The sequence below is a fragment of the Didymella exigua genome (genome assembly GCF_010094145.1).
Source record: "Didymella exigua CBS 183.55 unplaced genomic scaffold M421scaffold_4, whole genome shotgun sequence".
Taxonomy (NCBI): domain Eukaryota; kingdom Fungi; phylum Ascomycota; class Dothideomycetes; order Pleosporales; family Didymellaceae; genus Didymella; species Didymella exigua.
The window spans coordinates 858,400-884,394 of NW_022984778.1; the positions used below are offsets into that span (position 1 = coordinate 858,400).

Sequence of the window (25,995 nt, forward strand, 5' to 3'; positions counted from 1 at the left end):
GCATTCTTATCATTCAGTAGAGAAACTGCGTCTCTGGTATATTTATGGTATGGCTTGTCTTCACTTTGACATTTGATACTGAGTTGTGGTTAGGCTACCGGTACAGTCTGTGCGCAGCTGCCTGATTCCAATACTTCACTCAATACCTTGATTCCAACACCTTCACAACTCAGCTTTACTTTGCTCGAAGACACATCAGCATGCCGACATCCAAGCGCAAAGCAGTCGATGCATCATGCGACCAAGTTTCCACCAAAAAAGCCAGCCACATCTAGAATGCGCAGGGAAGCTGCTCGGGATAAGTATGACGCAATGTATGGCCCTCCAAGTACAGTGATTTATTTCATACAGCTCAGAACGAAATCTCAAGCACTCGTCTCTGCTTCGCCTGTCGGGAGAGATTCGCAATCGTACATACAAACATGTTTTCAGCGGCAACCTGCTACGTATACTTCCGAACGAAGTCTGCGTCCATTCTGCACCTCTTTATCAATGCGCAAAGCTATCGCCGGAGAATTGGACTCAACAGTTGCACTTCACCCGCGTGTGCTTCGATGTATATACCGAGCCGAAATTGTTACCCTGGGTCTACAGTCACGTCTGGTTCTTCAGCCGCCCTGACCAGGGTGGACATCGCAATTCATGGATCGAGACAGTTGGTCGTAGCATCTGTCATGCGGTTTGGAACGTCGAAATGTGTGCCCAACCTTCTATTGATGCAGAATACTCGTCGCTGAGACTGCGCGAAGATCTGGTCGACATTCACAAGTCTTTTCCGAGCGTCAAGAAGATTCGAATACGAGTCGAGGCAAAAGAGTCTCGGCTACCATTCACACAGGAATAAGGAGATGTAGTGCTGGAATACGCCCTGGAAAGAAACTGGCAGGTGGTCTTCAGAACGGTCGACATCTAGGATCACGATGAACAGATTTTTAGCTGGAAGTACGGAATAAATGGGGGACGCGGTATGCTGACTCTGCAAGGGTTATAGCGAGCTTATGGATGCTCAAGGTAATGGCCGTAACCTTTGTGATTGGAGACAAAAGTAGAGCAAGATCAGACCTTACTTTCACTTCTTGCTCTGTCTTGTAGCTTCACTTACGAACTCTACAAAGTCCTAGACATCTTTTACCTCGCTGTCTCACAATAATTTGCTCCATTCCTCTCAACAGCTTTCCAACCGCTCCACATCTCAGCCCACTGTGGCGAACAGTACCAATGACACCACTACTCAGACCAGATCCATCAGTACAAACACTATGTAAGTAGGGTCTGCCGTACGTTTGAGCGTCAACTGAACTCAGCCAGTGCCGAAGACAACCGCCAGTGGTCTGGCGTCTGCCAGGAGAAATCCGAAATCGCATCTACAACCATGTCTTTCGAGACCATTACGTCACCGTCCCGTATTCCCGCAAAGATTTTCCTCTGGTGAGGATTTCTGATCCCTTCCACGACTATTCAGGTCCTTTACCTTGGACTGGACTTCGTGGCACTTGCCGTGATGCCGATGCGGAAACCAAAATGTTGCCATATTCCACTGCTACATTTATCTATAACAGCGGAAACTTCGCATGGTGGTACAAGGATTAAAGTGCAGAGAATCAGCGGGCCATTCAAAAGATACAGATGCAAACATACCATGCCGCAGGCCTGGGCCACAAGCTCGAAGAGATTCGGGATTTGCCCAATAACAGCATCAAAGAAGTGATACTCAAGCACAAACTACACTGGGACAGAAGGAGCGAGAGTCTCGAGGAGGCTGCATAGAAGTTTGCGCAAGAGCAAGGCAGGCTATTGACCTTTGAGCACGTTTGTGGATACGCCTGTTCTTGGGCGGAAATTTGAGCAAAGGTGCGAGGCTCTGGAGGCTAAGACATGATACATAGCTCCAAAATTGTATCGAGTTTTGTGTTGGCGTCTGCATCCATGCGAATACTCCTTAAGTCTTAACGGTAGATATAGAAGGGTATGAAGAGATTTTGACTGACAAAAAATGGGGACTTCGGCCATGACGCTTTCGAAGTGGTATTGCATGCAAAAACTCTACACAATGAAGATATCTTAAACATCGAGGGCGATGTGATGGATATGGCTCAGGAACAAGGGTAGAAGATCACAGTCAAACGCGTGCCGCGTGCGATACTGTTTTCTTGAGGATTGATGACTTGGCCGGACCAAAAGTAGTCAGGTGAAGACAGAGCGAGGTACACAAGCAAGGACAACAGTGCGAATAGAAGCACAATGAAGCCACTCAAAACGAGAAAGAGTCGATCAAGGCAGGACACCTGAATGCGAACGCCTCCTCTGTAAGCGTCGCAGATGATTTTGGAACCACATCGGTTAAGACTATTTCGCGTTCGACCTTTATTGATGTGAGACAGCACCCAGAGGAACTAGAAGGAGTCGCAACAGCTGGGCCTTTTTGGGGAGGTACGGAACCACACTCACACCTGCCACTTCAGCAACGATGTTCTCTCCCCAAAGAGGAACGGCAATAGGACAGCCAATATCGAGCGGCATCACTAAGAAGGGCAGAAGGCTGCATTCCGTATGTCGACTCCTAGAAGCTGAATTGTGTTTAAAGCTTCAAGTTTGACTTGTGCTCTAAACTCGTTGCTCAAAGAATATGACGTTCTTGATCGGCGACGTCAGCGCATGTTTTGAGTTTGAAACCTAGAGATCCTCGGTTCAGATCGTGCTCTTACTGCATCTGACACCATAAGTCTAGCTGGCTTGGACACACGGCTGGAGTTCAGGGGCCTCATACAGTTATTCGGAAGTCGTCACGCTTTGGGAGGCTGAAGCGTAGTAGCGTGCTGAATGCTTCCCGGGTTGGCTTCAACGTTCATTTTTTCCAAGTGGTGGGTTCATGCTCAGTCCGTATGTCAGACCTCCGGGAAAGCACCGCCAAAACAGAGTCGTGCCTTCTAAAGAGACATTCGACATGTCGCAGCAAGCTCTTCTACCGCAGAACATAATTTGTACGACGTTGAACGTATGTACGTTTGGCAATGGTGGCACGGTAAAGGCACGAGAGGCAGAGCGCAACATGTGGACAAGTTGGCGGACGCGTACGGATGCGGCTCCCGGTGCTTGGATTGATAGATCGAAAAAGCCCCTCGCACGACCCTCGCACGACCCACTCCTTTCTGCTAGAACGCGGGATGCGAATTTTAATACGGCGGGCTGGGACGTTTCTCTCGCCGCGGATGACCAAGCCGTGCACACGAGCGCTTTGGCAGATTCGGGGAGGATGGCAACAATCAATTGTCAAACTGGAAGAAATTGGGAGGAATACCAAACGATTTGTCCCGGCTGGACCATTGTGCATTCCAGATGCTGACGTGCGTGAGGATGGATAAAGCTTGGGTTGTTTGCGAATGGGAGAAGGGGCGAGCCTTAACGCAAACGGGCATGGGCAAAGGAAGGTGGCGTGCTCTGTGCGCGGATTTAGATGATCGCTCAGCCAACGCTCCTCCATCTGTGCATCGCGACTCGTGGCCGTGAAACTGTTCAACGTCCCACCGCCACACTTCGCCCACGTCTCAGAGAAGCCTTAACTCGACACTGCCGAGTCCTCCATAAGGACCTCTGGCTGCGCCGGCCCTTCACACCCTTCGCACATCCATCGTCGCACGCGCGCGCTCCGCTATCGCAAACATGGGGCTCTCTAAATCGACGCGCATTATGATCCTGCTGGGTATCGACTCGGTCTTCTTCCTGCTCGAGCTGGTGGTTGGATATGCAGTACATTCGCTGGCCCTGGTTGCCGACTCCTTCCACATGGTGAGACAACTCAGCTTCGTACTCGAAGGGCTGTAATTAACCCTGGTGCAGCTAAACGATGTCATTTCGCTTCTCGTTGGACTCTGGGCAGTGAAGGTCGCAAACGAAAAAACTAATTCGAAGAGGTACACATACGGAGTAAGCATACCGTCTCCGCTGGACTAGGAAAGTGTTAACAAGTTATAGTGGCAACGCGCAGAGACGCTTGGTGCTCTCGTAAACGGCGTCTTTCTTGTCGCATTGTGTCTATCCATCTTCCTCGAAGCCATTCAGCGATTTGTCGAACCTCAGGAAGTTTCCCAACCCAAGCTCGTCCTCCTCGTCGGCTCTCTCGGTCTTGCTTCAAACATTGTCGGTCTCGTTCTCTTCCACGACGTAGGCCACAGCCACGGACCGGGAGGACACTCGCACGCACACGGCGACGAGCATTCGCACGCCGAGGAAGGACACTCGCACGGCATCGAGGCGCACGACCATGCACACGACCATGAACATGGACACGAAGAGAGCAGCTCCGCGCAAACCCCACGGGCCCGCCGCAAGTCGGCATCTGGCAAGCGCGGCCACCGCCATGCACGATCCGGATCCCAGGGATACTCCACACTTGATGAGATCTACGTACACCCTTCGTCTTTCCGAAACAGCATCATTGAGTCTTCTCGCCATGGTGAGATCGATGATGCTGATGTGAGCGAGAGCGGCGATGACCAGCCTACTGAGCAGACTGCGCTTTTGGGCAAGACCAACGGTCACTCGCACTCGCACACACCCAAGAAGGATCACCACAGGAGTCACAACCACGCCAAGCCGAAGGATCAGAAGGCTGGCGGCGGACACTCTCACGATCTGAACATGCGTGGTGTTTTCCTGCATGTCTTGGGTGACGCGCTGGGTAACGTTGGTGTCATGGCGACAGCTTTGTTCATCTGGCTCACAGACTTCTCCTGGAGGTTTTACGCCGATCCCTTTGTTTCTCTCATCATTACCGTCATTATCCTACTTTCCGCGATCCCACTTTGCAAGGCTGCGTCCCGCATTCTGTTACAGGCGGTCCCCGAGAACCTCTCCATCGACGAGATAAAGGAAGACATCACCGATCTGGACGGCATAATCTCATGCCACCACCTTCACGTCTGGCAGCTTTCTGACACCAAGCTGATTGCCTCCCTCCACGTACAGGTCGATTTCGACTTCAAGGGCGAGGGTTCAGCACGTTACATGACACTTGCCCGCCAGATTCGTGAATGCCTGCATGAATATGGCATCCACTCATCTACCATCCAGCCCGAGTTCTGTCTTGACGAAACACATGACCACTCGGCCGCTGGCTCAGATGACGAAGCCACACAGCCTAAGGCACCCAGTGTCAAGGGTGAGCCAGAGACTTGCCTGCTTGAGTGCCCAGACAGCTGCGGTAACGCGAAGCAGTGCTGTGAGCCTGGACAGAAAGGCTGCAAGGGTAGTAACGGCTCATCAGCCTGATCATTTCTTTTCTCTCTGAACACTCGTCGATATGTGTACGATACTTGCTTTTCGGCTCACAAAAGATTACCCACACACGTTTCATCGTGTTTTCCTATCGTTATGTAGACATTGCAACCTTTGTGTGGCACACTGAGTCTAGAGGAGGATATGGCGACACGGGCTCTGCGTGGGGCGGAGTTTTGCACTCTTTCTGTTTGGGATGCAAGAGGCTGTGGGATATGAAAAGTGTAGATGGAATGGCCATACGAAGCGTAATATTATTTCATGTAATTATTGCGCTGCTCATGTGTGCTTTGATTGGAGACGCCGGTGCAGAGTGGCTTACCTGCCGCAGTGACCACCAGAGAGCATCGTCGGCCAACAGATCGAGCTCGTTATACCTGCACACTCTGCTGCGTCACCGCGAAGCTCGCAGGATCATGCTGGATTAGACGCCTTGTGAGCCACTTCCTCCTCGTATCCTTATCTCTGCTCCCCACAGTTCAAATCAGTTGGCAATCTCAAACCTCCATAGACAATCACCAGTGACCACCTGCCACCCGCCACATACATTAAGCTTATGCGCCGACACGGCATGGCGGCGCAAGCGAAGGCTTGTTATCGGTCAATACTTTCTGATTGGCCTACAAGCCTTCGAGATGCAGGTCAGAATATTATGCTGACGGTCACGCCGTAGACTGATGCATATCGTCTCTCACTGAGTGGCCGTCTCTACTTCCAGAAGCCCCATGACCCTCTACTCTCGATATGCAGGGTGTCTCTGACGCATCAGACTCTACTTACCAATAGTGGGTGTGAGATCGAGTCGCAATCTTTGAGTGTTCGCTCACGCAACTGAATCTCGGGCCAATCTAGAAGGCTGGGGGCGTGCCGGGAATAGACCGGGGATAGGCGATGCGCTAACCACCTGCTAAAGCCCACAATATGATGTGGGCCCAGAAAGCTTGAGTACGCCTTCCGCGAACGGGAAGGAGCTTGGCATTACCACACGTCTTTTAGCCGTGGGCTGCCGACTCGAGTATTCAGTAGGTATTGCAGCCGAGTGCGAACAACGGCTGAGAGGGGCGACGAAGCGACGTACCTGAACACGAATCAGTCGTGGACATGACTCGGGCACGATAAAATTTTGTAGAGGTTTGTGCACTTTGATATCGACTTTGCGCCTGGATGTCTCCGGATTTTATCACGTAAAATGGACATACTATGCGCCGACATCGCTACGTAGTCTACAGAGCATACGGAATCTTGTCTGGTAGTCAAACCTGAGCAGAGGCAGGGTGCAAAGTGTAAAGGCGAATGTACTTCGTAGGGTGATATTACAAAGCACGTGGCAACGGAGAATGCTCAAAGGCCGGTGGATTCTCGCTGACGACTGTGTGTAGGTCCGTGATGACATGGGAACTGGCTTCGGGCATGTCCGAGATTCGAGTCCTCTTCAGCATGGAAACTCTCGGGCTGGGAGATTTGTTGGTACTGACAGATCCCTCGATGTGGATTCGGCAGAGGAAATCTCTTCATGGCACGATGCTCTGGATTCCTACAGAGCCAGAGGTTCGACACGAATTTTGAAGGCAACAATAATGTTGATGGCGTAGGGTATCCGGGCAGTTATATCTGTCGTTGCGACGTCGATTTGCCTACTCGCTTGCCTGGTCATGATGATAGACTGGCATCAACTACACGCGCGCATACGCCGACACGAATTCTGGGGTTTCGCGCAGGTCATTAAGCCACTCATTTTTGGTTTCACTATCGATCCAACACCCCGGAATCAACACCAGACCAACGATATCATGAACGTAAGATCGGCAGGTGTGCAGCCTGCTTCAGGCAGGTCGTCACAGGCGTGACAAATCGAGCTGGCGTGGTACGGATCGTAGCGCGTTTAAGCCTTCCGCAAAGGCTTCGATTTTCCCCACCCGGATATATGCGTGCATTGCGTTAGTGCCGACACTATCAAGACGTTACATCGTTGCTTGTCCGGTTTAGGACCTTGGCCTCAGTCTGAAGCGAACTTCTACGGCGTGGTTGGCTGCTGGCTGCTAGGTTCTTGATGCCAGAGGGCAGCTGAGATAAATTGAGGAGAGCAGCCGCTCTCTGGAGCCCAGGTGTCCGGTCTCTTCGAACTTCATTCTGTTCATCCACTGATCGATCTGATCTGTGGTTGTACCTCAGCCTGTGTACCTGCCCAGCATGGCCCACGCACAGGAGACACCGTACGTTCGAATTGGTGTTTTGCGGGTTACACACTGACATCGCCTCAGAGCCCACCTGAATGGCTTGTCTCTTAACAACGACAATGTCGTCCAGGAGAAGGACTTCGTCGAGAACGAGAAGCCCTTGGCTGCCAGCTCCTCTCTCTCGGTCCGTAATATCGACATTGACGATGGCCTTGGTGGTGTAAAGCCCACCGAGGAAGAGCTTCGCACTCTGCGCAAGGTCGGCGAGCCTCTGCCGAAGGCCGCTTTCTTGGTCGCCATCGTCGAACTTTGCGAGCGTTTCACCTTCTACGGTGCCTCCGGTATCTTCCAGAACTACATCCAGCGCCCGCTCGATGGCAGCCAGGGCCGTGGTGCTCTTGGCATGGGACACCAGGGAGCTACTGGTCTCTCCACCTTCTTCCAGTTCTGGTGCTACGTCACGCCCATCCTTGGTGCTATCGTCGCTGACCAGTACCTCGGAAAGTACAACACCATCGTCATCTTCTGTGGCGTCTACATTGTCGGTCTCCTTATCCTTACCTTGACCTCCATCCCTGTTGCTCTTCAGGGTGGTGCTGGTCTCGGCGGTTTCGTCGCCGCTGTCATCGTCATTGGTCTCGGAACTGGTGGTATCAAGTCCAACGTCGCTCCTCTGATTGCCGATCAGTACACGCGTCGTCAGATGGTTATTGGCACCGACAAGAAGACTGGAGAGCGCGTCATCATCGACCCCGCGATCACCATCTCCCGCATCTACATGGTCTTCTACTGGTGCATCAACATCGGTTCCCTTTCCGGCCTCGCGACACCGTACATGGAGCGTGACACTGACTTCTGGTCCGCGTACCTGTTGTGTCTGTGCATGTTCTTCGTTGGTACCCTCGTTCTCGTTCTTGGTCGCAAGGTTTACATCGTCCGCCCCCCAGAGGGCTCCGTTATCACCAACGCTTTCCGCGTCATCGGCCAGATGATCAAGGGTCGCAAGATGGACGCTGCAAAGCCATCTTATCAAGTTGCTCTTGGAAAGACACCCGCCGGTACCTGGGACGACCACTTCGTCGATGAGGTCAAGCGTGCTCTTGTTGCTTGCCAGGTCTTCTGTTTCTACCCAATCTACTGGGTCGTGTACGGCAATTTCTCCAACAACTTCGTCACCCAGGCCGGTCAGATGGCCGGTCACGGCATCCCCAATGATCTGATGCAGAACTTCGATCCCATTGCTATTATCGTCGTCCTGCCGCTCATGGATCGGTATTTCTTCCCCTTCCTCCGCAAGCACAAGATTGCCTTCCCTCCTATCAACCGTATTACCGCCGGTTTCTGGATCGCTTCTACGGCCATGATCTACGCTGCTGTCATTCAGCATTATATCTATAAGGCCGGTCCCTGCTACGGTCACCCGGGTTGCGCGGCCAGTGAAATCAACGGTGTTGCTCAGGGCAACAACATCCACATTGCGACTCAGACCGGTGCCTACGTGCTGATTGGTATTTCCGAGATCTTCGCCTCCGTCACTGGTCTCGAGTATGCCTACACCAAGGCGCCGCCCAGCATGAAGTCCTTTGTCCAGTCCATGTTCCTGCTCACCAATGCCTTCGGATCTGCCATCTCTGAGGCCCTCAACCCTCTCCTGTACGACCCTGCGATCATGTGGATGTTCTGCGGTCTAGCCGTTGCATCCTTCGTCGCTGGTAGTTTGATCTGGATCCTCTTCCACCACCTCAATGAGACTGAGGATGAGATGAATGCTCTTGACCAGGATTACGACAAGGATCCTACTCTCCGCAGGAGCAGTGTCCACGATGACCGCACCGTTGGTATGCACTCTCACAACGACGAGAAGGAATACGCTTAGACACGCCGATGTGGAATGATATTATGTGCTTATGTAGTGAACGCGTCCATCATGGCTGCATCGAGTGTTCAAACGAATAAGAGCTTTATATCTTGCAACACTGAACCTTTGTACTTTTGTGAATGTTATTCATGTGTATACTGCAGGAAAATTCACCGGGTCTTGCCAATTCGGTCCGAACACGTCGATGTTCGTGCGAGGCAGAACATCCGGATACAATCCCATGGTGTAGTTCAACCTCACATCGTATGATCAAACACCGAATTCGGCAATGATTTTGATGTGTAACTTGAGACCAGGCATGTTCAAGATTCTAACAAGGCACTGTGACGTTTGATCACCCTCAGACCAATCGTTATGGGGTGTGGTGACGTAAAGCGGCTGATTCGAAGCTCAATGTGGGGTCGACACCTCAAGGCCGATACAAGCTTTCGTAGCTTCTACAACTCAAGCAACAAATTCCTTGAACTCTCATCTTGTCCACCAACTTCAAAACTCACAGTAAGTGTACCGTTACTATTGCCACACGTCTAAGAAGCAATGCTGCATCACAATGAGGGCTATCGATCGGCGAGTACCTTGACTATACTTCGTTATCCGCAGCAAGCCTCACTCCTCCACTCAGAAGCTCGCCACGGTCAAGTCTTCACTCTCTGCTGACCAGTCCTTAGTATACACATCACACACAATGTCTTACAACGATTCCTACGGCGGCGGAGGCAGTGAGCGCCGCAACGAAGGCTACGGGCGCGATGACGATGGCCGCCAGGAAGGCCACGGCGGTGGCCGTGACGACAGACGTCAAGAGAGCAGCTATGGAGGCCGCCAGGAAGGTGGCGGTCGTCAAGAAGGAGGATACGGTGGCGGTGACAACGGTGGATACGGCCAAGAAGGCCGTCAGGGCGGAGGCTATGGCAACGACCGCCCCTCCGGTGGCAACGGAGGCTATCGACGCGATGAACAGGAGGGCGGATACAGTGGAGGTAGTAGCCATGGCAGTGAACGTCCCAGTGGCGGCAATGGTGGCTACGGCCAAGACGAGCGCCGTCACGAGGGAGGTGGCTACGGTGGAGGTGGCCAGGACGATTCATACGGCGGACGTCCTAGCGGAGGACAAGGCTATGGCGACAACGACAAGCCTTCAGGTAGCTCCGGCGGAGGCAACGGAGGCTACGGCCAGAGCCAGAGCTCATCAGGAGGCTATGGTGGCAGCTCTAGCAACCACGGTGGCCAGCACTCGTCTGGCACTTCATACGGCGGCGGTGGTGGCTACGGAGGCGGCTCAGACGAGTTTGGCGAGGCGGCTCACCACGCTCAGCAAGATGCCGGCTCTTCAGGAGACTCGAGCCTCTTCGGTGCTGTCCTTGGCCAGCTCTCTGGTAACAAGCAGAAACTCCAGAATGAGGGCATCGATGAAGATGATGCGGTCCAGCAGCACCAGAAGTTCTACGGCAATCAGCAGGACGGCAACCACCAGGCCACTTCGAACAATGTTGGCGCTGCTGCTGCCATGCAGGCCATGAAGATGTTCAGTGGTGCCAGCAGCGAGCAGGCTTCAGGAGGCCAGAACAAATTCATTGGCCTGGCCATGTCCCAAGCCGCGCAGCTGTTTGACAAGCAGCAGAGCCAGGGCAAGACAGTAAGCACGCTGTGATCCGCTTTAATTCTTCATCAACTGACGCGTTGTAGGATCCCAGTGCTACTAAGCAGGATGCTGTCGCTCAGGCTGCACAGATGGCCCTCAAGTTCTATATGAAGAGCGAAATGGGCGGAGGCGGTGCCTCTGGCGGTAGCTCTGGCGGAGGTCTCGGTGGTCTGCTGAGCATGGCCAGCAAGTTCATGAAGTAAAGTCTTGCTCGGTGTTGAAAAGTAGATAGACGACCATGATCACCATTGCATATCTCATATATTGTTGTCCTCATCAAACTGCAAGCACGAGCATGTGAACGTGCACTATGTACAGTCTCACATGCCACCGACCCCTGCCCGTTAGTGCGATCTGGGGCCGCGACCAATGTGGGGAATCTCTTCGCCGATAATGTGACGCTATGCCGAGGCCGAATGCCAGTCGACCGCACCCAGGTCGATAGCCGGCTGTTTCGCTTCAGCTTGCGACTAGACCAATGTACCACACTTCACGCTCCTACCATTCCTACCGCTCCTATAATCTCTGCTTCTTTTGATCCCGACGTCGTCTTCCCCACGAGGAGTAACCTGCTGTTGAGGAAGCTGCGCGTCATTTGCGCGTACCGAGGCACAACTGAGCTCGACTCTGAGAACGAGACATGGACAGATTACAAGCGCTCGAGGTATGGAGGCGCACAGCACATTGCAAGAGGCATATATTGAGATACTGTAGTCAGCGCTGGAGAAGATCGTCCTCGACCCGAAGTACCATGACATCCTTACACTGGTAAAAGGTGTACGGAATGGCATCGTCTATGGCGCCAAAGTGCGCTTCCCGCACGCACTTGTGTACGCTTCTACAAACCCCCATTGAAGTAGTAAATGCTAAATAAGCCGCAGGATGATGTTTCTCTTCCGCTCAGGAACGTATGTCACCCACCCTCCACCGACTTGCTGTCTCAGACCCAGCAACTGACGACCACAGAATACGATCAAAATGCTGGCTCGTCTACAAAGCCACACGGCAACACGCCCGTAACCTCGGCCTTTTTGCCCTCGTCTACAAAAGCGCCATGCTCTTCCTCCGGCACACCTCACCCCTAGGGAAGGAGCGTCACTACGACGCCTTCCTCGCCGGTCTCCTCGGCGGCTACACAGTCTTCGGACGCACCATTCACAACTCGGTCTCCCAGCAGATCGTCATATACGTCTTTGCGCGTGTGGTATTGTCGCTGGCGAAGCTCGCGGTACAACCGAGGCATGTTGCCGGGACACCAGGCGGTGTAGGGGGTTTGGAGCTGTTCGGTGATGGGGAGCTGAGGAGGAGTATGATTCGGAATGGATGGCCTGCTTTTGCGAGTTTGAGTTGGGCGATGGTCATGTATTTGTTCAGGTGGCATCCGGAAACTGTGCAGGGCAGTCTGAGGAGCAGCATGAGCTACATGTGGGTGTCCTTGATCCTATGTTCGGACGATTTTGCTAACGAAAAGCAGTTACGTGCAGTCGGATCATTGGGACTCTTTGCGGACATTGGTATGGCACAACAAATGAGTCTGTCTCTAAACGCTGCACGACTCTGGAGGTCCTTAGAAACGGAGAAGTGCTCAGCCAACGCAGCATGAACGCATCGTTACCTTCCAGCCTTGCCGTCAGTTTGCAGCTCTTGAGAGAGCTGCTCACATGTGTTCTCCCAATAACTCTCGCAACATGTACGTGGTCTGACGCCTGCAGCTTGGCGGCCCCTAAGCCTTCCGAAGACGTGGCAGGTCCGTTGATGAGCCGAAGGAAATGCATTTCAGTCTGACCTGACAGCCACTGCAAGGCTGGGTATGTTTGGCGAACAGAAGGGACAGACCCAGAAGGAAACACTCAGCATGTTTGCAATAATTTTGGTGACGTGGCTTTTCTTCTCGAGTCTCCAGACCAGACAGGAATACAGGGCATGCTTAACATGCGCCCCTCCTTGGACAGAGCAGAGACTGCGAATCCGGACAAGTGTCAACGTGATCGGTTTTCTGAGAGACCAAGATCGAAGCAATTATACATGCAGAGTAAGCTTTGGTCCCAGCCGAGTCTTTACATGGACGGTGCGGAAAAGGGTTATGCGTTCGATCATGGGAATCTCTCAAGAGCCGAGTGCAAGACAAAGCATGAAGTCTTCTTTCCATTTTCGTCTGCAGCTCTCATCCCACGGTCCCGAATGCTGATTGTTGCGATTGTATGGGTGGTACGAACCAGAATGGTCAAGAAACGAAGGAAGACTTATGTTCATCCAGAAGTCTAGAGATGTTTCATTTGATGTGTCTCCAAGCTCCGTACGATCAGGCTTGTAAGAGCAAACGACTGACCATGCTAAACATGTGGCAGTTCGACGAACAATTTTCAATTTTCGACTGAATAAAGAACTATACATGAGCACACGCTGGTGCTAGGTCATTTCTTGAGGAAGTCGTTGCAGATGAGTGTATTGAATGAAGAAGTATGAGTACCGGGTCAGTGTTATATAACAATCGTCAAAGGCCACCATAGTCCGAGATTGCAACAGTGCGCACCTCCCTCACCCACCAATCCCCCCAAACATCCCCGCCCTCCCAGCAAAACCCATCCTTCTCTCTTCCTTCCCCTTTGCTCTAAACGACGGATTCTTCCTACTTTCGTCAGTCCACATACCAAGGCATAACAAGCTCAAAATCGCAGTAAACGCGAGACTCATGCCCTCCGCTCCCTCCCCAACTGCCCCCTCTCTCTCCACGTCGGCAAATCCAGGTAAATTTACGTCTTCTGCAACCCATCATTATCAATCCTGCGTTGCGACGCATGCGCCTTGTAGTCCGGCGGCGTGCCGCCGTTGATGAATCTGGCGATGAACTTGATGTCCAGGAGCTCCATCGTGCTGTACACATGATTATGCTCCACTCAAGAGGGGAGCTTGTATGTGAGAGGCGGGAATCGACGAGGCGGACCGACGGACGCTCGATCAGGGTGCAGATGCAGCTGATGCGTAGAAAAGCCCAGTGTGGCGAGGTGCAGCAATTCCCTCACGCGCGTTCTTGTGAGAATCCACCTTGAGCCCGCCTTGTGTTGGACATGGACATTAGCCAAATTCTGCGATTGGTCGACTTGAACAAAGGGTGGAGGTACTCGAGTGTCATTCAATACTGGCTTTCGCCATCTTCTGTACACAAAAGCGCCGTGAGCGTTCCAGCATCGCAGCGATCCAATGAATCGAAACGTCCTCCAAATCCGCCTATACAGCAGAATTACAACGGACAAGCAGCAGCGGACGCCTTGTGCGGTCCACGCGCTCCAGCCAACACATCAAATGCTGGAATTAGATTACAGGTGAAAGGAAAACCAGCTCGTCATCATCGCTCAGATGTAGAAACATGCGGCTATGGGCAAATGGTTCTGGACAAAGGAAACGTGGTAAAGTATAGCCAAAGGTGTAAGGAGATGGTGTCAATGTGTCCAGAAGTGAAAACAAATTTTGGGCCCAAGAAACGAAGGGTGCGATGCACCGGGCAGGTATCAAAATAAACAGGTACAAACGGAAGAAAAGAGGTTTTACAAACAAGCAAGCAAAACAAGGGGTTAAGACAGGCGACAAAGGTTCTGCGAACCCGTGCATGTCCCTGGCGGTATATGCAAAACGATCAGGCAGCCGAGAATCCGAGGACGCCGTCGCAGGATATGTAAAAGCCAAGTCGTGGGTCTCATATACAAAGGTGAGCAAAGCTCAGGTGGAAGATGCTGTATGGCTCTTCTTACGGCCGAAGATGGTACGTGTGCGGCTCTTGTCGCGGGACTTCTTCTCAGAGTTGTCCTTCTTTGTCGATCGTCCTGAACGAACAGAACGAGAGTCTGAGGTGCTGGTGGTATCGTCGTTGTATTTGTCTTTGTAGATCCTGTGAGACGTCAGTGATGTTGCTTTACGAGTGAGACGAATGGTATTACTGACCAGCTGTTACCGACCATGCTCACTCCCTTAGCTTCAGCTGCGCGGTAAAACCTCGCCCCCTTCTTCATGTCTTTCTTGCAGCCAACGCCTTCCGCGTAGCAGTAGCCGGCTTCGACCAAAGCATCAGGGTCACCCCAGTTACCCGCGATTTCGTAGCAGCGAAGAGCAAGGGTCTTGTCCTGTGCAGCGCCCCAGCCATTCATGTAGCACTTGCCAAGCTCGTAAATGGCGGCGGCGTATTGCGCACGGTGTTGCTTCTTCTTGGTGATGTCAGTTGACTGTCCTTGTTCATCATCTGCGATCTCAAGGTGTCCAGAGTCGACAGCGCGGCGCAGCCACTGCAGGGCCTCTGCTTTGTTTTCGCGCATGCCCCAACCGTGGCGGCACGCGAGACCGTACCAGAGCATAGCTTCGGGAAGCCCTCCACGGGCTGCCAAACGAAGGTGGTAGGTAGACTTCAGAAGTTCACCCTTCTCGTGCAGCTCGATACCTATGTCGCAATGCTGCTGAGCGGTGACCTCTGCACCAGTACCGGCGGTCGCAGCGCGGATGGTGCTGTTACTCGAAGTGAGTGACGGAGCCTGTGGTGACCGCTCCTTGTCGAAGGAATGGGGTGGTGACTCTGGCGAAGGGGGCCTTTGTTGTCTCTTTGATCCATCCCAGGTGATCTCCTTCTTGAAGAACTCATCGATGCCGATGGATCGACGATCAAGCTTCCTGCCCCGGGGGAGGTCGAACGTGGAGTGAATGTAAGATGGCGCGGGGTTATTCGAGTAGTCGCCTGAGCGACGGAAGTCCTCACTGACCATGCTAACAGGGGTGTGGATTGTCTCGTTGGCATAAGTAAGCCCATCGGTGTTAGAATCCTGACGCTTAAGATTGCCGTCACAGGAGGGTCTCATGAAGATGCCCTCATCAGAAGGCTGTCCCAACGGCATGTCAAGGGAAGGCCTGACACAGTCGATGGAAGGACGGGTACTCTGTCGGCTGATGGGCCTAGAGAAGTTGAAGGCTGGGCGAGGGAGGTGCCCACTGAAGGAGTGCTCTGAAGCGGCAGAAGGAGAGCGAGGCATGGTTGTAGTTGGTGTGAAAGGAGATTGAGCGCGCGACAGGCTAGAGCTGGGCGACAAAGCTCTGTTGCGAAGCAAAGAATCATAGGAGCCACTCAGTGGCATATCGTCAACCTCGTCCGAGCTGTCCTGAACAGACCTGATGCTTGGTGACAATCTCGGGGAGCGTTGAGAGTGATTGCTGGCTTTCCTTGGGGGAAGCAAGTTGGAACGAGGGAAGGATCGAGGCATCGAGTCAGATGATGGCTTCTTCTGTGGGCTCAAGAAGAATTGAGAGTTCGGCGTAGGGCCGGTAGGGCTGACAGGCGTAGCCTCTCGGATACCGATGTGAGGCTCCACCGAGTCAGGCGAGTGCGATCGCGGGATGTCGAAGTAGCCATGCGGCGAACCGGCGGGACTGGCCTCTCCGATTGGGGCTAGAGGACGAGGGCTGTGTGCAGGTAGCGACTGCGCATACTGGGAGTCTTCGTTGCTGATCTGCGGGTAGAACGACTTGTGCCTGTCTGACACGTGCTGGCGAGGAGACGTGTCGGCAGGCGGTGCGACCTTGCCGCCCGCTGAGATAGGACCAAGGTCGTCGCTTGGAGAGTTGACGGTCGACGACAGCGAGGAGAAGAAGCCCGAGCGGTTGCCGAACTCATTCTGGATGGTGAGCGGCGCCAGTCTGCTGAGACGGCGGCCGCTCTTGTCGGCCTGCTCGAAGCGCTTGGCCAACAGCCGTCCTTGCAGCGCGAGGGCGTCCAGAGGGGAAAGTGCGGGCGGGGCGTCGCCGGCGCGCGGGCTGGGGAGGTCGGCGAGAGAGAGGTTGCTCATGCTGGCGCTGGCGAGACTGGCGACGCTCGCATTGGCGCTGGGAGGCTCGTGAGAGTAGGAACGCAGCCCGAGGGCATTGGGGCGCTCCAGTCGATCCACCATGGCGGGGGCAAGAAGACGGCAGTGATGTGTTCAGTGGGTGCAAGGATATCTCATTAAGTTGACCGGGCGATGACGCTGGGTCGTCATGCGCGCAGTGAAACGTGCGACTGTCGAGGCCGAAGTCGAGCACAGGTGGGTTTTAGGGTGGCGGAGCTAACGCGGTCGCTGCGCTGCCTGGAGGTGGAACAGGGAGAGCCGTGCCGGAGGCGGTGCAGAGGGGTGGTGTCGTTGGCTTGAGAAAGCGTCGATCAATCGACATGGAAGGGGCCCGGGGTGCAATAATGTGTGTTTCTGGTGGGGGCAGCAGCGAAGGAGCGTGGAGTCGACGCACGAGGGTGACGGCGAGGAGAGACACTCGAGGCCTCAGTCTGCCTGAGGATGCGAGTCACTTGTCTGTCGCGTGGGCCAAACTTTTGACCTCCTGAAATCGCTTGGCAAGGACGAACACATGTGCATCAAACCAGCTTTGTCTGGGGAGCCCTCCTTGCGCACTAGGCACGAACGAATCGGGAAGCAACAAGACCAGGCCCTGCGTCGAAGCCCGTTGCGCCGTCACTCTGCGACCGCTAATGCAGTGCCACGAATAGCGGCAATTGGCGCGGGATCAGCGTCTCCAGATTGCGCATAACGACAAAGGGCAGGACGTAGCGATCACTCGTTCGAGAGCTGCTGTGGCACACTGTTTGCTTCTGCAGTCGACTTGTTCAGCATTCACCTGCGACAGCCAGACGCCTTCGGGCACCAGCGCACGCTATGGCGTTTCACCAAGTTTAATACGCACAGCGGCGCCTGCCAATTTTGGACGATACCCGTTGTCTGGTGGCGCCCACTGCGCGTCAACCTTCATTTTGGCGCTCTGCGAGAGTGGAGACATAGCGGGTCCCCATTGTTGCGTTTGCGACAGCTGCACCTCATCAAACACACGAACGACTGTTCACTCTGGCCAGCGCCCTAGGAGCTGGAGGTTTCTATTATTATTTGCGTACGCGGCCATCAGACTGTTTGGATTCTCTGATGAATTGATTGCTAGCTTCTTGTTTTCAATAAACTTCGTATTCTTTTGACACCTTTCCTTTTCGCTTGCAGACGCCCGAAATAAGCTTCACCACCCAAATGTAACGTGACCAATCACTAGTCGTGGGTAGTCGCGTCATGCTCCAGACTTCTTGACGCTGATCTGCATTCTGTCGATACTCGGAGCGCTGCCAAGACGGATGCGCTGCTTCGAGCGCTTGTCGGCATCATGCTTCAGTAAGGCCAAAGTTTGAGATTACCCTGGTGTATTATAATAGCATTCCAGAAGTTGCTCGAACACCTCCCGAGTTCGACAGTCTTCGAAGCAAGAACGAGTCATGTCGTCCAAAGTATCGTTGTATTGCCAGCATCGGGGTATTAGAGTTGAATTGCTTGAGCGGCTTGAGCAAAGCTATTGAATCCTGCCTCACGCAACAGCCTCGACGCGCTCCCACGACTGTACACTGTCCTCCAACTTCGGCTTGGCTGCCGTGTCGAGCGACACACGCCTCAGGCCCATCATCCAGCCTACCAAACCTGAGGGGACCCAGTCGGCGATGAGCCCATAAGTCACACTACCTCGACCAACGCGCCAGACCTTGCGTGGACGCTTCTGGGTCACTGCGTCGAAGACAGCGTTGTGCAGTTCGCGTAAGGAAGTGCCGTGGCTTTTCTGGCTGAAGAGCCCTCTGGTTTGCCCTATCCGTGTATGGTTTACAAAATTGTTAGCATACAGCTCCCGAGTTGTTGCGGGCCAGGCGCGCGGGTTTGGTGCTGCCTTTGTTTGGAGGTGGTGCTTTGGGCCCACGTTGGAGTAATCAAACGTGCCGAGATAAAACTGTATGACATCGATACCCAAAGTGCCGAGCTCCCCTCTCAATGTTGCAAGGAAGCCCTCGAGCGCAGACACGATCGTAGTCTCGACGCTGTGGAACGGCGGCCGCAATGACGCAACGATGCTCGGTGTAAGCATGAGTACCCTTGACTTGAACTGACAGATGGTCGGCAGTAAGGCCTGCGTCACCGCTATTGTGTTCAGAACTTTGGCGTTCAGTGCGTCCGACCACAATTCTGGATGAATCGTCTCTATCGGCCCTGAAGGGAAGATTAGGTCTGGTACAAGCACAACGCCTCTCAGGTTGAGGTTGTGTGCACTTGCGCCCTGAAAGGCGACATGCGGCCTTGTGAGCATGGTGTTGAAGCCATCCATAGCTTCCTGCGTGCCCATGGTATCTGCAACATCGAGGTGGAGCGGCTTGACATCTGCTCGCGACTCACTCAAGACCTGCTGTTCCTCGTCCATGCTCGAGCACACAATGTAGACTATGAAGCCGCGGCGTTCGAGGTCCAGCGACAGTGACCGTGTGATGGGCGAGTTTGGTGGCCCAGCAATCACGATGACCTCCCGCCTGGCTCCGTTGCTTGCGCGCCTCGCCCTCCTCTTGCGGCTGTGTGATCTGTTCTGCCTCCATAGCATATAGCTCCCTGTTCCAAAGAATGCAACGATCGCCGCTGTGAGCGCGCGATTTCTCGATACCCAATCTTGCAGGCGCTCGATATAGGTAACAGTGGCGGAGGCGGTCGCAGGAGGAGGTGGCGGAAGAGGCCGCGCATATTCAGGTAGCCATTTCTCGGGGACGTGTCGCTTGACGTAGCCGGCCACGCTTGCAAAGTGTCGGTCTGATGCATCCCATATCGACCCTGTGAGGCTTCGAACATCTTTGGAGTAGTCCGCGAGCTGTGCGCAATATCCGTGTCAGCGTAGTTTGCGGCGGGGAGAGACCACTAGCACTCACCACATCCAGGATATACGAATCGTCGGAGGACATATTATTAGATTCTGGTATAGCAACACACTGTGAAGTTAGAAGCAAAATCAGCCTTGAAGTTTGTTATCGATCATCGCAGTGATCTGAGCTTTGGAGGCACTCCCCACTGGCTATTTACGTCAAGCTCGCTCGCGCAGGCACGTGAGCCGCTTTGCGACGCCACCTTCTCGACACCGTCGCTGCGTTGGGCTGCCTGAAGCCACTCGCCACTGTCGCCCCATCGCGAAGCAGGAGGCTGCTGACTGCAGCAGATCCCCAAGCTCCCATCCCGCGCTGCGACCTATATATGGAGCTGCAAGAGTCCTTTGTTGAACATAAGAACTCCATCATAGTCACCTTTCGCCTCCACTATCGCTCGCCAGCGACACGTGAATATCTACGTGATAGCTTACGTGGCCGAGCTCTGCAGTATTGCCCTCTTCAATAACTCGTTCACTTTGCTTCCGCATGCTTCTCATATCTTCCGCGCCTATGTCTTCTTCACGTCGGCTGCGCCTTTCAATCTGCACCTTTACCTGAAGGGGCCGCATAACTCACCAGCCTTGCGCGCAAAGTCACCACAACAACACTTGTCTAATCACTCCGTCAATACCGTCACCTGGAAGAAGACAACATGAGGGAGATCGACGCCCATTTCGATGCGTACGAGCATCTGAAGCATCTACCAAGAGATGGAGAGGCGCTCCACATGCTCCGCAAGGCTGCATCCATGGTTAAGCCTATGATGCGAAAGCGCGGCTGGAAGGTTGGCACGCTGGCTGAGTTCCTACCAGATGAGCCGCAACTACTAGGTGAGACGCCTTGTGCAAACATGTAGAACCGCGGCTAAACGTGCTACAGGTCTGAACATCAATCGCACAGAAAGAATTCTCATTCGGCTGAGATATCACCATGATTCCAGGCAATTCCTGTCTATGGAGCAGATCGCAGATACTTTGCTACATGAACTCTCTCATATTGTCTTTGGCCCCCACAATGCCGATTTCAACAATCTCTGGAATGAGCTCCGCGACGAGCATCAATCGCTACTCATGAAAGGCTACACAGGCGAAGGGTTTCTCTCGCAGGGCCAGAAACTTGGTGGTCGGCGCATACCTGTCGATGAGATGCGGCGTGCGGCTAAATCAGCTGCTGAGAAGCGCAAAGCTACAACCAACAAGAATGCTGGTGGTCATCGATTGGGGGGTGCGCCAGTTGCAAGAGATATTGACATGCGCAAGGTCATTTCAGACGCAGCTACACGACGAACAAGTATTACCGAGGGATGTGCCAGTGGCAGTGCTCAAGCCGGCAACTTGCTGCATCAACAGGAACAGGACGGATTCAGGACTGTGGCAGAACAGCATGACGGCAACGATGAAGCCATCGCACGTGCGCTACAAGATCTGCTGTATGAAGAGGAGATTCAGAGGCTGGAGGAACTCGGCGCGCCAACAGGCGGTGGTGGACTTGCATGGGATCGCCAGAATGGGCTACAGTTCGACAGCAATCCATCATCGCGGACAGCGTCACCGGCACCAAATGGATCCTCAGGCTTAAGCTGGAGCAAAGAGCATGGGCTGTCGTCAATCCCAGCACCGGGTACAACACGGCGCTTAACGCCTCCACGAACAACATCTCATCCTACACAAGGGCGCCCTGTCTCTCGCCTCGCCACAGAATCACCTCGAGCACCCTCCTCCTCTCACACAAACCGGCCGCAGTCGCGCCTCATCACCCAAGAGGAAGAGGATCATCGCAACAAACAACTTCCCCCAACGCCGCCACCAGCTTCGCCACAGGTCCCGACCAAGTCAAACGAGTGGGCGTGTCCGCAGTGCACACTTCACAATCCGCTCGACTTCTTGCAGTGCGGCGTGTGTGGCCTTGAACAGCCCCCACAGCCGATTCCACAACACAAACGCTTCGGTCCTTCGCACACAGCTCCCAGTCTGCCAGCACCACCGCCGCAGTCAGGGCTCAGAGGGCCCGGTGCAACCCCTTTTGAACCAGCGAAAGGCAGGATTGGGTGGAATTGTCTGCAGTGTGGCACGTTCATGGAGAATCAGTGGTGGACATGCTCTCTCTGCGGTACCATGAAGCTAAATTCATGAGCAGGGTGCAACTCCAGACAACGTTTGGTGGTTACACTGATACGAGGCCGTGGTCGCCTTCCCATTACCTAGGTAGGGCTACGTTGCGACGGGCGCATACCAGCTCAAACATATACTTCCTGTTCTAGTTGCGTCCATTTTGGCCACACTGACAAAAGTGCACGTATTGCGCAAGGGGTATGTTGTTGTTGACTATCGCATGCTGTCAAAGAGGAACATATCGACTTGGATACACTACGGCTTCGTACATGCTCGATTTGCGCCCTCCTAGAAGTCACGCTCTTATAGGAGCAGCTTCCTGCAAACACTCTTAGACTCCTTTTCAATTGCGTTCTTCCGGTCAAACGCGCTCTTTACCCTCCGCAAATCACGCGATGTACTGTCAAAAACTAGATTCGGTCAGCCAGGCCTTACAAACATGGTCCTCATCCTTCTTCACGCAAAGCATACCAGCATCATACCAGTAGCCACGTGTACTCAGAAAAATGCCACGCTAGCGGTTCCGCGTGTGCGTTTCGGCCCACTCCAAGACACTGCATACAGTATTCCGCATAAGATTACTGGTGTGAATGCCAGTCGATCGACTGCAAAAGCGATGCCGGCAGCAGTATCTGGAGCAATGCTGTATAACTTGGCGCGTCTTCACCTACTCGCAATATTGCAAGCAACATCCTAGTTTTAGAGCAATGCTCAACTGATCAAGTACACTTGAGTCACCTCGCCTGAGTGTGTCGTTACCCTAGTCACCATTGCCTTCACCTCTTCTCAACTTGGCCCTGGATCACCTGGCCAACGGACCACTCACCTTCGCCACCGCCGCCGCCTCGCACTACAACACACCAACACATCCTAATACCGAACGTTAGCCGACACGCACATCAGCGTGGTTTCAGTATGCCTCTGCTTAAAGATCTAAGCTGCTCAATTGAGCTCTCGGATGACCAGGAGGTGTTGCAAGAGCTTGGAACAGTGTATGGAGACGCGTTCGTCGAGACGTTCGTTCCTGTCCCCAAGAAACAGCAAACCTTCACAGTGCACCTCTCCGGCCGAAACTTCATCGCGCCGGGTATCGCAATGTACGTCTTCATTGACGGCGTCTACCAGTGTAACCGGAACCGGCAGAATATGAAGCTTCGAAGGCCCTTGGATCGCCGCTCGCTCGTCGACTTCAAAGTCAGACAGAAAGAAGAACGACAAAAGGACGGTTCGATGATCGCGCGAGAGTGGACGTTTGAGAAGCTGGACCATGGTGAGATCCGGATCCGCTGCACCATTACGCGCATACTGACCATTTATAGCCTCAGCAGATGATGCGCCCGACTCTTGTTCGTCCAACATCCTCGAGAGCCTTGGCTGCATCGAAGTCGTAGTCTTGCGCTGTGCTGGTCCTCGCGATGCTAAAACAGCTCCGAACATGAACATGGACGGTGCAGTCGACTATCCTGACTATCGTTCCGACCGCGATAGCCGTTCTCGAACAACAGCCTACGATGATCGCGACCCGTTTGTCGGTGCTACAAGTAACAAACGCCCTCCACCGCCGCCAGCATCTCAGTATCGCTCGCCTTATGCCGAGACGGTGCGCAGCCGCGAACACTCGAACAAAGCCCGATCTCGGTACTCTGAGCCTGTCAGTCCGAGTACACATCTTCAAAGGGACATCCCAGCTCCAGGTTTTCAGTACGGTTCCGGACCTCTCCCAGCTCGATCAACAGCAGAAACCTACAAGGAGCTCGTGGGCGACAGGCGCGCGTCACAACCTACTCCCGCAGTCGATCCTGGCATGCTTGAGAAAATCGTGGTAGATGCTGTCAAACGAGGGGTAGAAGAGTCGAGGAAGAGTCAAAGGCCTGTCGCAGAAAGTCAGATCGGCAGCGGAAGATACTGGGAAGACTTGGATGGCTCCAGTCAAGTACCTGGGGCGTGGCCGACAACTCCGACACAAGCATCAACGTACTGTTCGAGCAGGTCAGAATACGACTATTACCACGATGACAACGATGGGCTTTGGGAGGAGAATACAACCGGCCGGAAACACCGTTCGGCGAAGAGCAGGACAGCTTGCGTCGGTTGGGACAAGGAGCCCAAATGGGACACGCAAACGAAAGCCGACGGCTGGGGTTCAGCGGATGAGGCATCTTGGAACACGGACGAGACATGGCCGGAGAAAAGACCTGAAAGCTGGGGGGAAGTTCGCAAAAGATCGAAGTCTAGAGCTCGTACTGCTCGCGGACCCTCGCCTCCTCGCCGAGTGCCTCACGTGTCCGAGCGTCCCCCTCAGCGCCAACATTCGAAGCATGGATCACAGAAGTCTCGATCCAAGTCTCGATCTTATTGGGTAGACGATATGAAAACCTCAACGGACGACAAGGATTCATGGACGCAGAACGAGGCTCCCTCAGACACAAGTACCTCCTTGGGCCGGTCTGACTCCACGCTCAGGCCCTCGCATTCGCGCAGCCAGATACAGCAAGAGAGGAGCACTTCTGGTCGAAAGAGCTCTAGAAGGGGGCAAAGTCAGTCTCGCCATCGTCGAAGGCTGTCACAGCCTGTCGAGAATCCGCGGTTCTATCCTGAGAAGGTGCACGCAGGCCCACCTTCGATGCTGGTGACGAACGCACCCACTGTGGTGTCTGCTCCAATCTGGCAGAATCTCGCAGACGTCCAATCACGAAACCCCGGTATTCACACTCAGATTGCTGCGCCAGTCGTAGCACCACCACCAACGTGGGGCTGTGCTTCTGAGAAGGCGCGCAGGAAGAGTGCCGGTACAACGTACCTGCCTCCTGCGCCATTCAGTGCAGTTGGTGAGGATCATCAGCGAAGCCGTCACTCTAGCGGCTCGTCATCCTGGGGAGTTGAGAACAAAAAGGCTTCGAAGCATGGCAGTGGGAAGAAAAGCTCACTCAAACAGGCGAATTGGGGAGGGGACAATGCGGCAACTGGTTGGAATGACGAGCAAGCCAAAGGCTGGGGAGATGATGCTGCTGCGGGACAGAAGAACGATGAATGGAACACAGCCGCGCCGGGCGACGGCGGACGGGGCGTCTCCAACGATGCGGAGCCAAAGCGTGTCGATTGGAATGCGGACAACAACAATAATGGATGGGGTGCCGCGCAAGACACAACCACGGCGTGGGACCAGCCGCAGGACGACACCAACGAAGCACCCTTCGATGCCAATGCTGGAGATGCATGGGCAACACCGGTAGCAGTCGAGGAGAAGCCCAGCGAGAAGGTCAAACCACGCTCCGCAGGCAAGCGACACACCACCAAATCGCTCTCCAAGTATCGCCGTCTCTCACCCGCGTCCCTCGTAAAGCCGCACTGGCGCTTCCCCCCCACACCTCCCAGCAAGACTCTCCTACCGACCGAGGAAGACGGCAGCGAGCACTCAGGTCGTGCAAGACGCATGCGCAGCGTACCTTCCGAACCTCTGCACAAGATTCCCCAGGCCGCGGCGGCCGCAAAGGGGGTCGAGCACCAAGTGCTCGCGGGCCCGGGAACGGCGTACGGCCACGCGGTCAGCCGGCCAGAGTACGTGGACGGGCTCGACAAGCCGTACGCCGTGTTCCGGTTCAAGTACCGCAGCCGCAGTGCGCTGAAGGGCATGTTCGGCCGCGACTGTCTGCGCGGGACGGGCTCGGCGCCGGGGGCGGCGGGCAAGGAGGAGCTCGAGGCGTTGCCGCAGGAGCAGCTGGTCAGCAAGATGCTGGCGCTGCAGCGTAGGCTCGCTGAGAGGGATTGCCGGGGTGGGGCGAGTCGGTGCTCGGAGAGCGTGGCGATGGGGTTGACGCAGGAGTGGGTACAGCAGCAGTCGAGGCAGGCGTCGGAGAAGGGGGTGAAGGGGATAAAGGCAGGGACGGAGAAGAGTGCGGAGAAGGTTGCGGGGTGGGACGACGGGGCAAAGGCGACGGGGTGGGACGACGGGGCCAAGGCGACGAGGTCTGACACTGAGAAGGTGGCGTGGTAGCAAAGATGGGTACGTATGAAATCTTGTGGCTCAAAGGCCGTGCTTCTCTCAACGAAACAGTCTTTATTGTGGTATCATGGATGGTCTCCTGGCCCTTCTTTTGGAGCCAGCGAGATGTAATTTGCTTCTTCGGCCAACTTTTGTGCCTTGCAAATCTGCCTAGACGGGTTCGTAACGCCTTGTCTGAATT

At 54.2% G+C, this 25,995-nt stretch overlaps 10 protein-coding genes across 10 annotated transcripts; 8 read left to right on the top strand and 2 right to left on the bottom strand.

Moving 5' to 3' along the window:
* Positions 1-10: 10 nt before the first annotated feature.
* Positions 11-1,149, top strand: M421DRAFT_289459 (uncharacterized protein). Its single transcript, XM_033589010.1, has 2 exons — positions 11-302; positions 352-1,149. The coding sequence occupies exons 1-2, from the start codon at positions 229-231 to the stop codon at positions 842-844; spliced, it is 567 nt and encodes a 188-aa protein (XP_033452580.1). The 5' UTR covers positions 11-228; the 3' UTR covers positions 845-1,149.
* A 2,329-nt stretch (positions 1,150-3,478) lies between these two features.
* M421DRAFT_417058 (cation efflux protein) lies at positions 3,479-5,765 on the top strand. Its single transcript, XM_033591309.1, has 3 exons — positions 3,479-3,786; positions 3,838-3,924; positions 3,973-5,765. Exons 1-3 carry the CDS (start codon positions 3,661-3,663, stop codon positions 5,266-5,268), a joined length of 1,509 nt encoding a protein of 502 aa, XP_033452581.1. The 5' UTR covers positions 3,479-3,660; the 3' UTR covers positions 5,269-5,765.
* Positions 5,766-7,464: 1,699 nt separating this feature from the next.
* On the top strand, positions 7,465-9,327 carry M421DRAFT_98476 (peptide transporter PTR2-A; the record flags this gene model as incomplete). Its single annotated transcript, XM_033598622.1, has 2 exons — positions 7,465-7,487; positions 7,536-9,327. The coding sequence occupies 2 exons, from the start codon at positions 7,465-7,467 to the stop codon at positions 9,325-9,327; spliced, it is 1,815 nt and encodes a 604-aa protein (XP_033452582.1).
* A 259-nt stretch (positions 9,328-9,586) lies between these two features.
* Positions 9,587-11,264, top strand: M421DRAFT_417061 (uncharacterized protein). The gene is made up of 3 exons (XM_033591310.1): positions 9,587-9,828; positions 9,999-10,966; positions 11,017-11,264. Exons 2-3 carry the CDS (start codon positions 10,016-10,018, stop codon positions 11,173-11,175), a joined length of 1,110 nt encoding a protein of 369 aa, XP_033452583.1. The 5' UTR covers positions 9,587-9,828; positions 9,999-10,015; the 3' UTR covers positions 11,176-11,264.
* A 348-nt stretch (positions 11,265-11,612) lies between these two features.
* On the top strand, positions 11,613-12,504 carry M421DRAFT_54700 (peroxisomal membrane protein 4; the record flags this gene model as incomplete). The annotated part of the gene is made up of 5 exons (XM_033595249.1): positions 11,613-11,636; positions 11,687-11,802; positions 11,854-11,880; positions 11,939-12,397; positions 12,447-12,504. 5 exons carry the CDS (start codon positions 11,613-11,615, stop codon positions 12,502-12,504), a joined length of 684 nt encoding a protein of 227 aa, XP_033452584.1.
* Positions 12,505-13,948: 1,444 nt separating this feature from the next.
* On the top strand, positions 13,949-14,679 carry M421DRAFT_289629 (uncharacterized protein). The gene has a single exon (XM_033589013.1). It carries the CDS (start codon positions 14,041-14,043, stop codon positions 14,488-14,490), a length of 450 nt encoding a protein of 149 aa, XP_033452585.1. The 5' UTR covers positions 13,949-14,040; the 3' UTR covers positions 14,491-14,679.
* Positions 14,680-14,689: 10 nt separating this feature from the next.
* On the bottom strand, positions 14,690-16,896 carry M421DRAFT_54191 (uncharacterized protein; the record flags this gene model as incomplete). Its single annotated transcript, XM_033595196.1, has 2 exons — positions 14,690-14,858; positions 14,912-16,896. The coding sequence occupies 2 exons, from the start codon at positions 16,894-16,896 to the stop codon at positions 14,690-14,692; spliced, it is 2,154 nt and encodes a 717-aa protein (XP_033452586.1).
* Positions 16,897-18,337: 1,441 nt separating this feature from the next.
* Positions 18,338-19,739, bottom strand: M421DRAFT_89649 (DUF1776-domain-containing protein; the record flags this gene model as incomplete). Its single annotated transcript, XM_033597784.1, has 2 exons — positions 18,338-19,648; positions 19,707-19,739. 2 exons carry the CDS (start codon positions 19,737-19,739, stop codon positions 18,338-18,340), a joined length of 1,344 nt encoding a protein of 447 aa, XP_033452587.1.
* A 613-nt stretch (positions 19,740-20,352) lies between these two features.
* On the top strand, positions 20,353-21,832 carry M421DRAFT_98481 (WLM-domain-containing protein; the record flags this gene model as incomplete). Its single annotated transcript, XM_033598623.1, has 2 exons — positions 20,353-20,530; positions 20,580-21,832. 2 exons carry the CDS (start codon positions 20,353-20,355, stop codon positions 21,830-21,832), a joined length of 1,431 nt encoding a protein of 476 aa, XP_033452588.1.
* Positions 21,833-22,279: 447 nt separating this feature from the next.
* Positions 22,280-25,960, top strand: M421DRAFT_289725 (uncharacterized protein). The gene is made up of 2 exons (XM_033589014.1): positions 22,280-23,081; positions 23,131-25,960. Exons 1-2 carry the CDS (start codon positions 22,727-22,729, stop codon positions 25,803-25,805), a joined length of 3,030 nt encoding a protein of 1,009 aa, XP_033452589.1. The 5' UTR covers positions 22,280-22,726; the 3' UTR covers positions 25,806-25,960.
* The last annotated feature ends 35 nt before the right edge of the window (positions 25,961-25,995 follow it).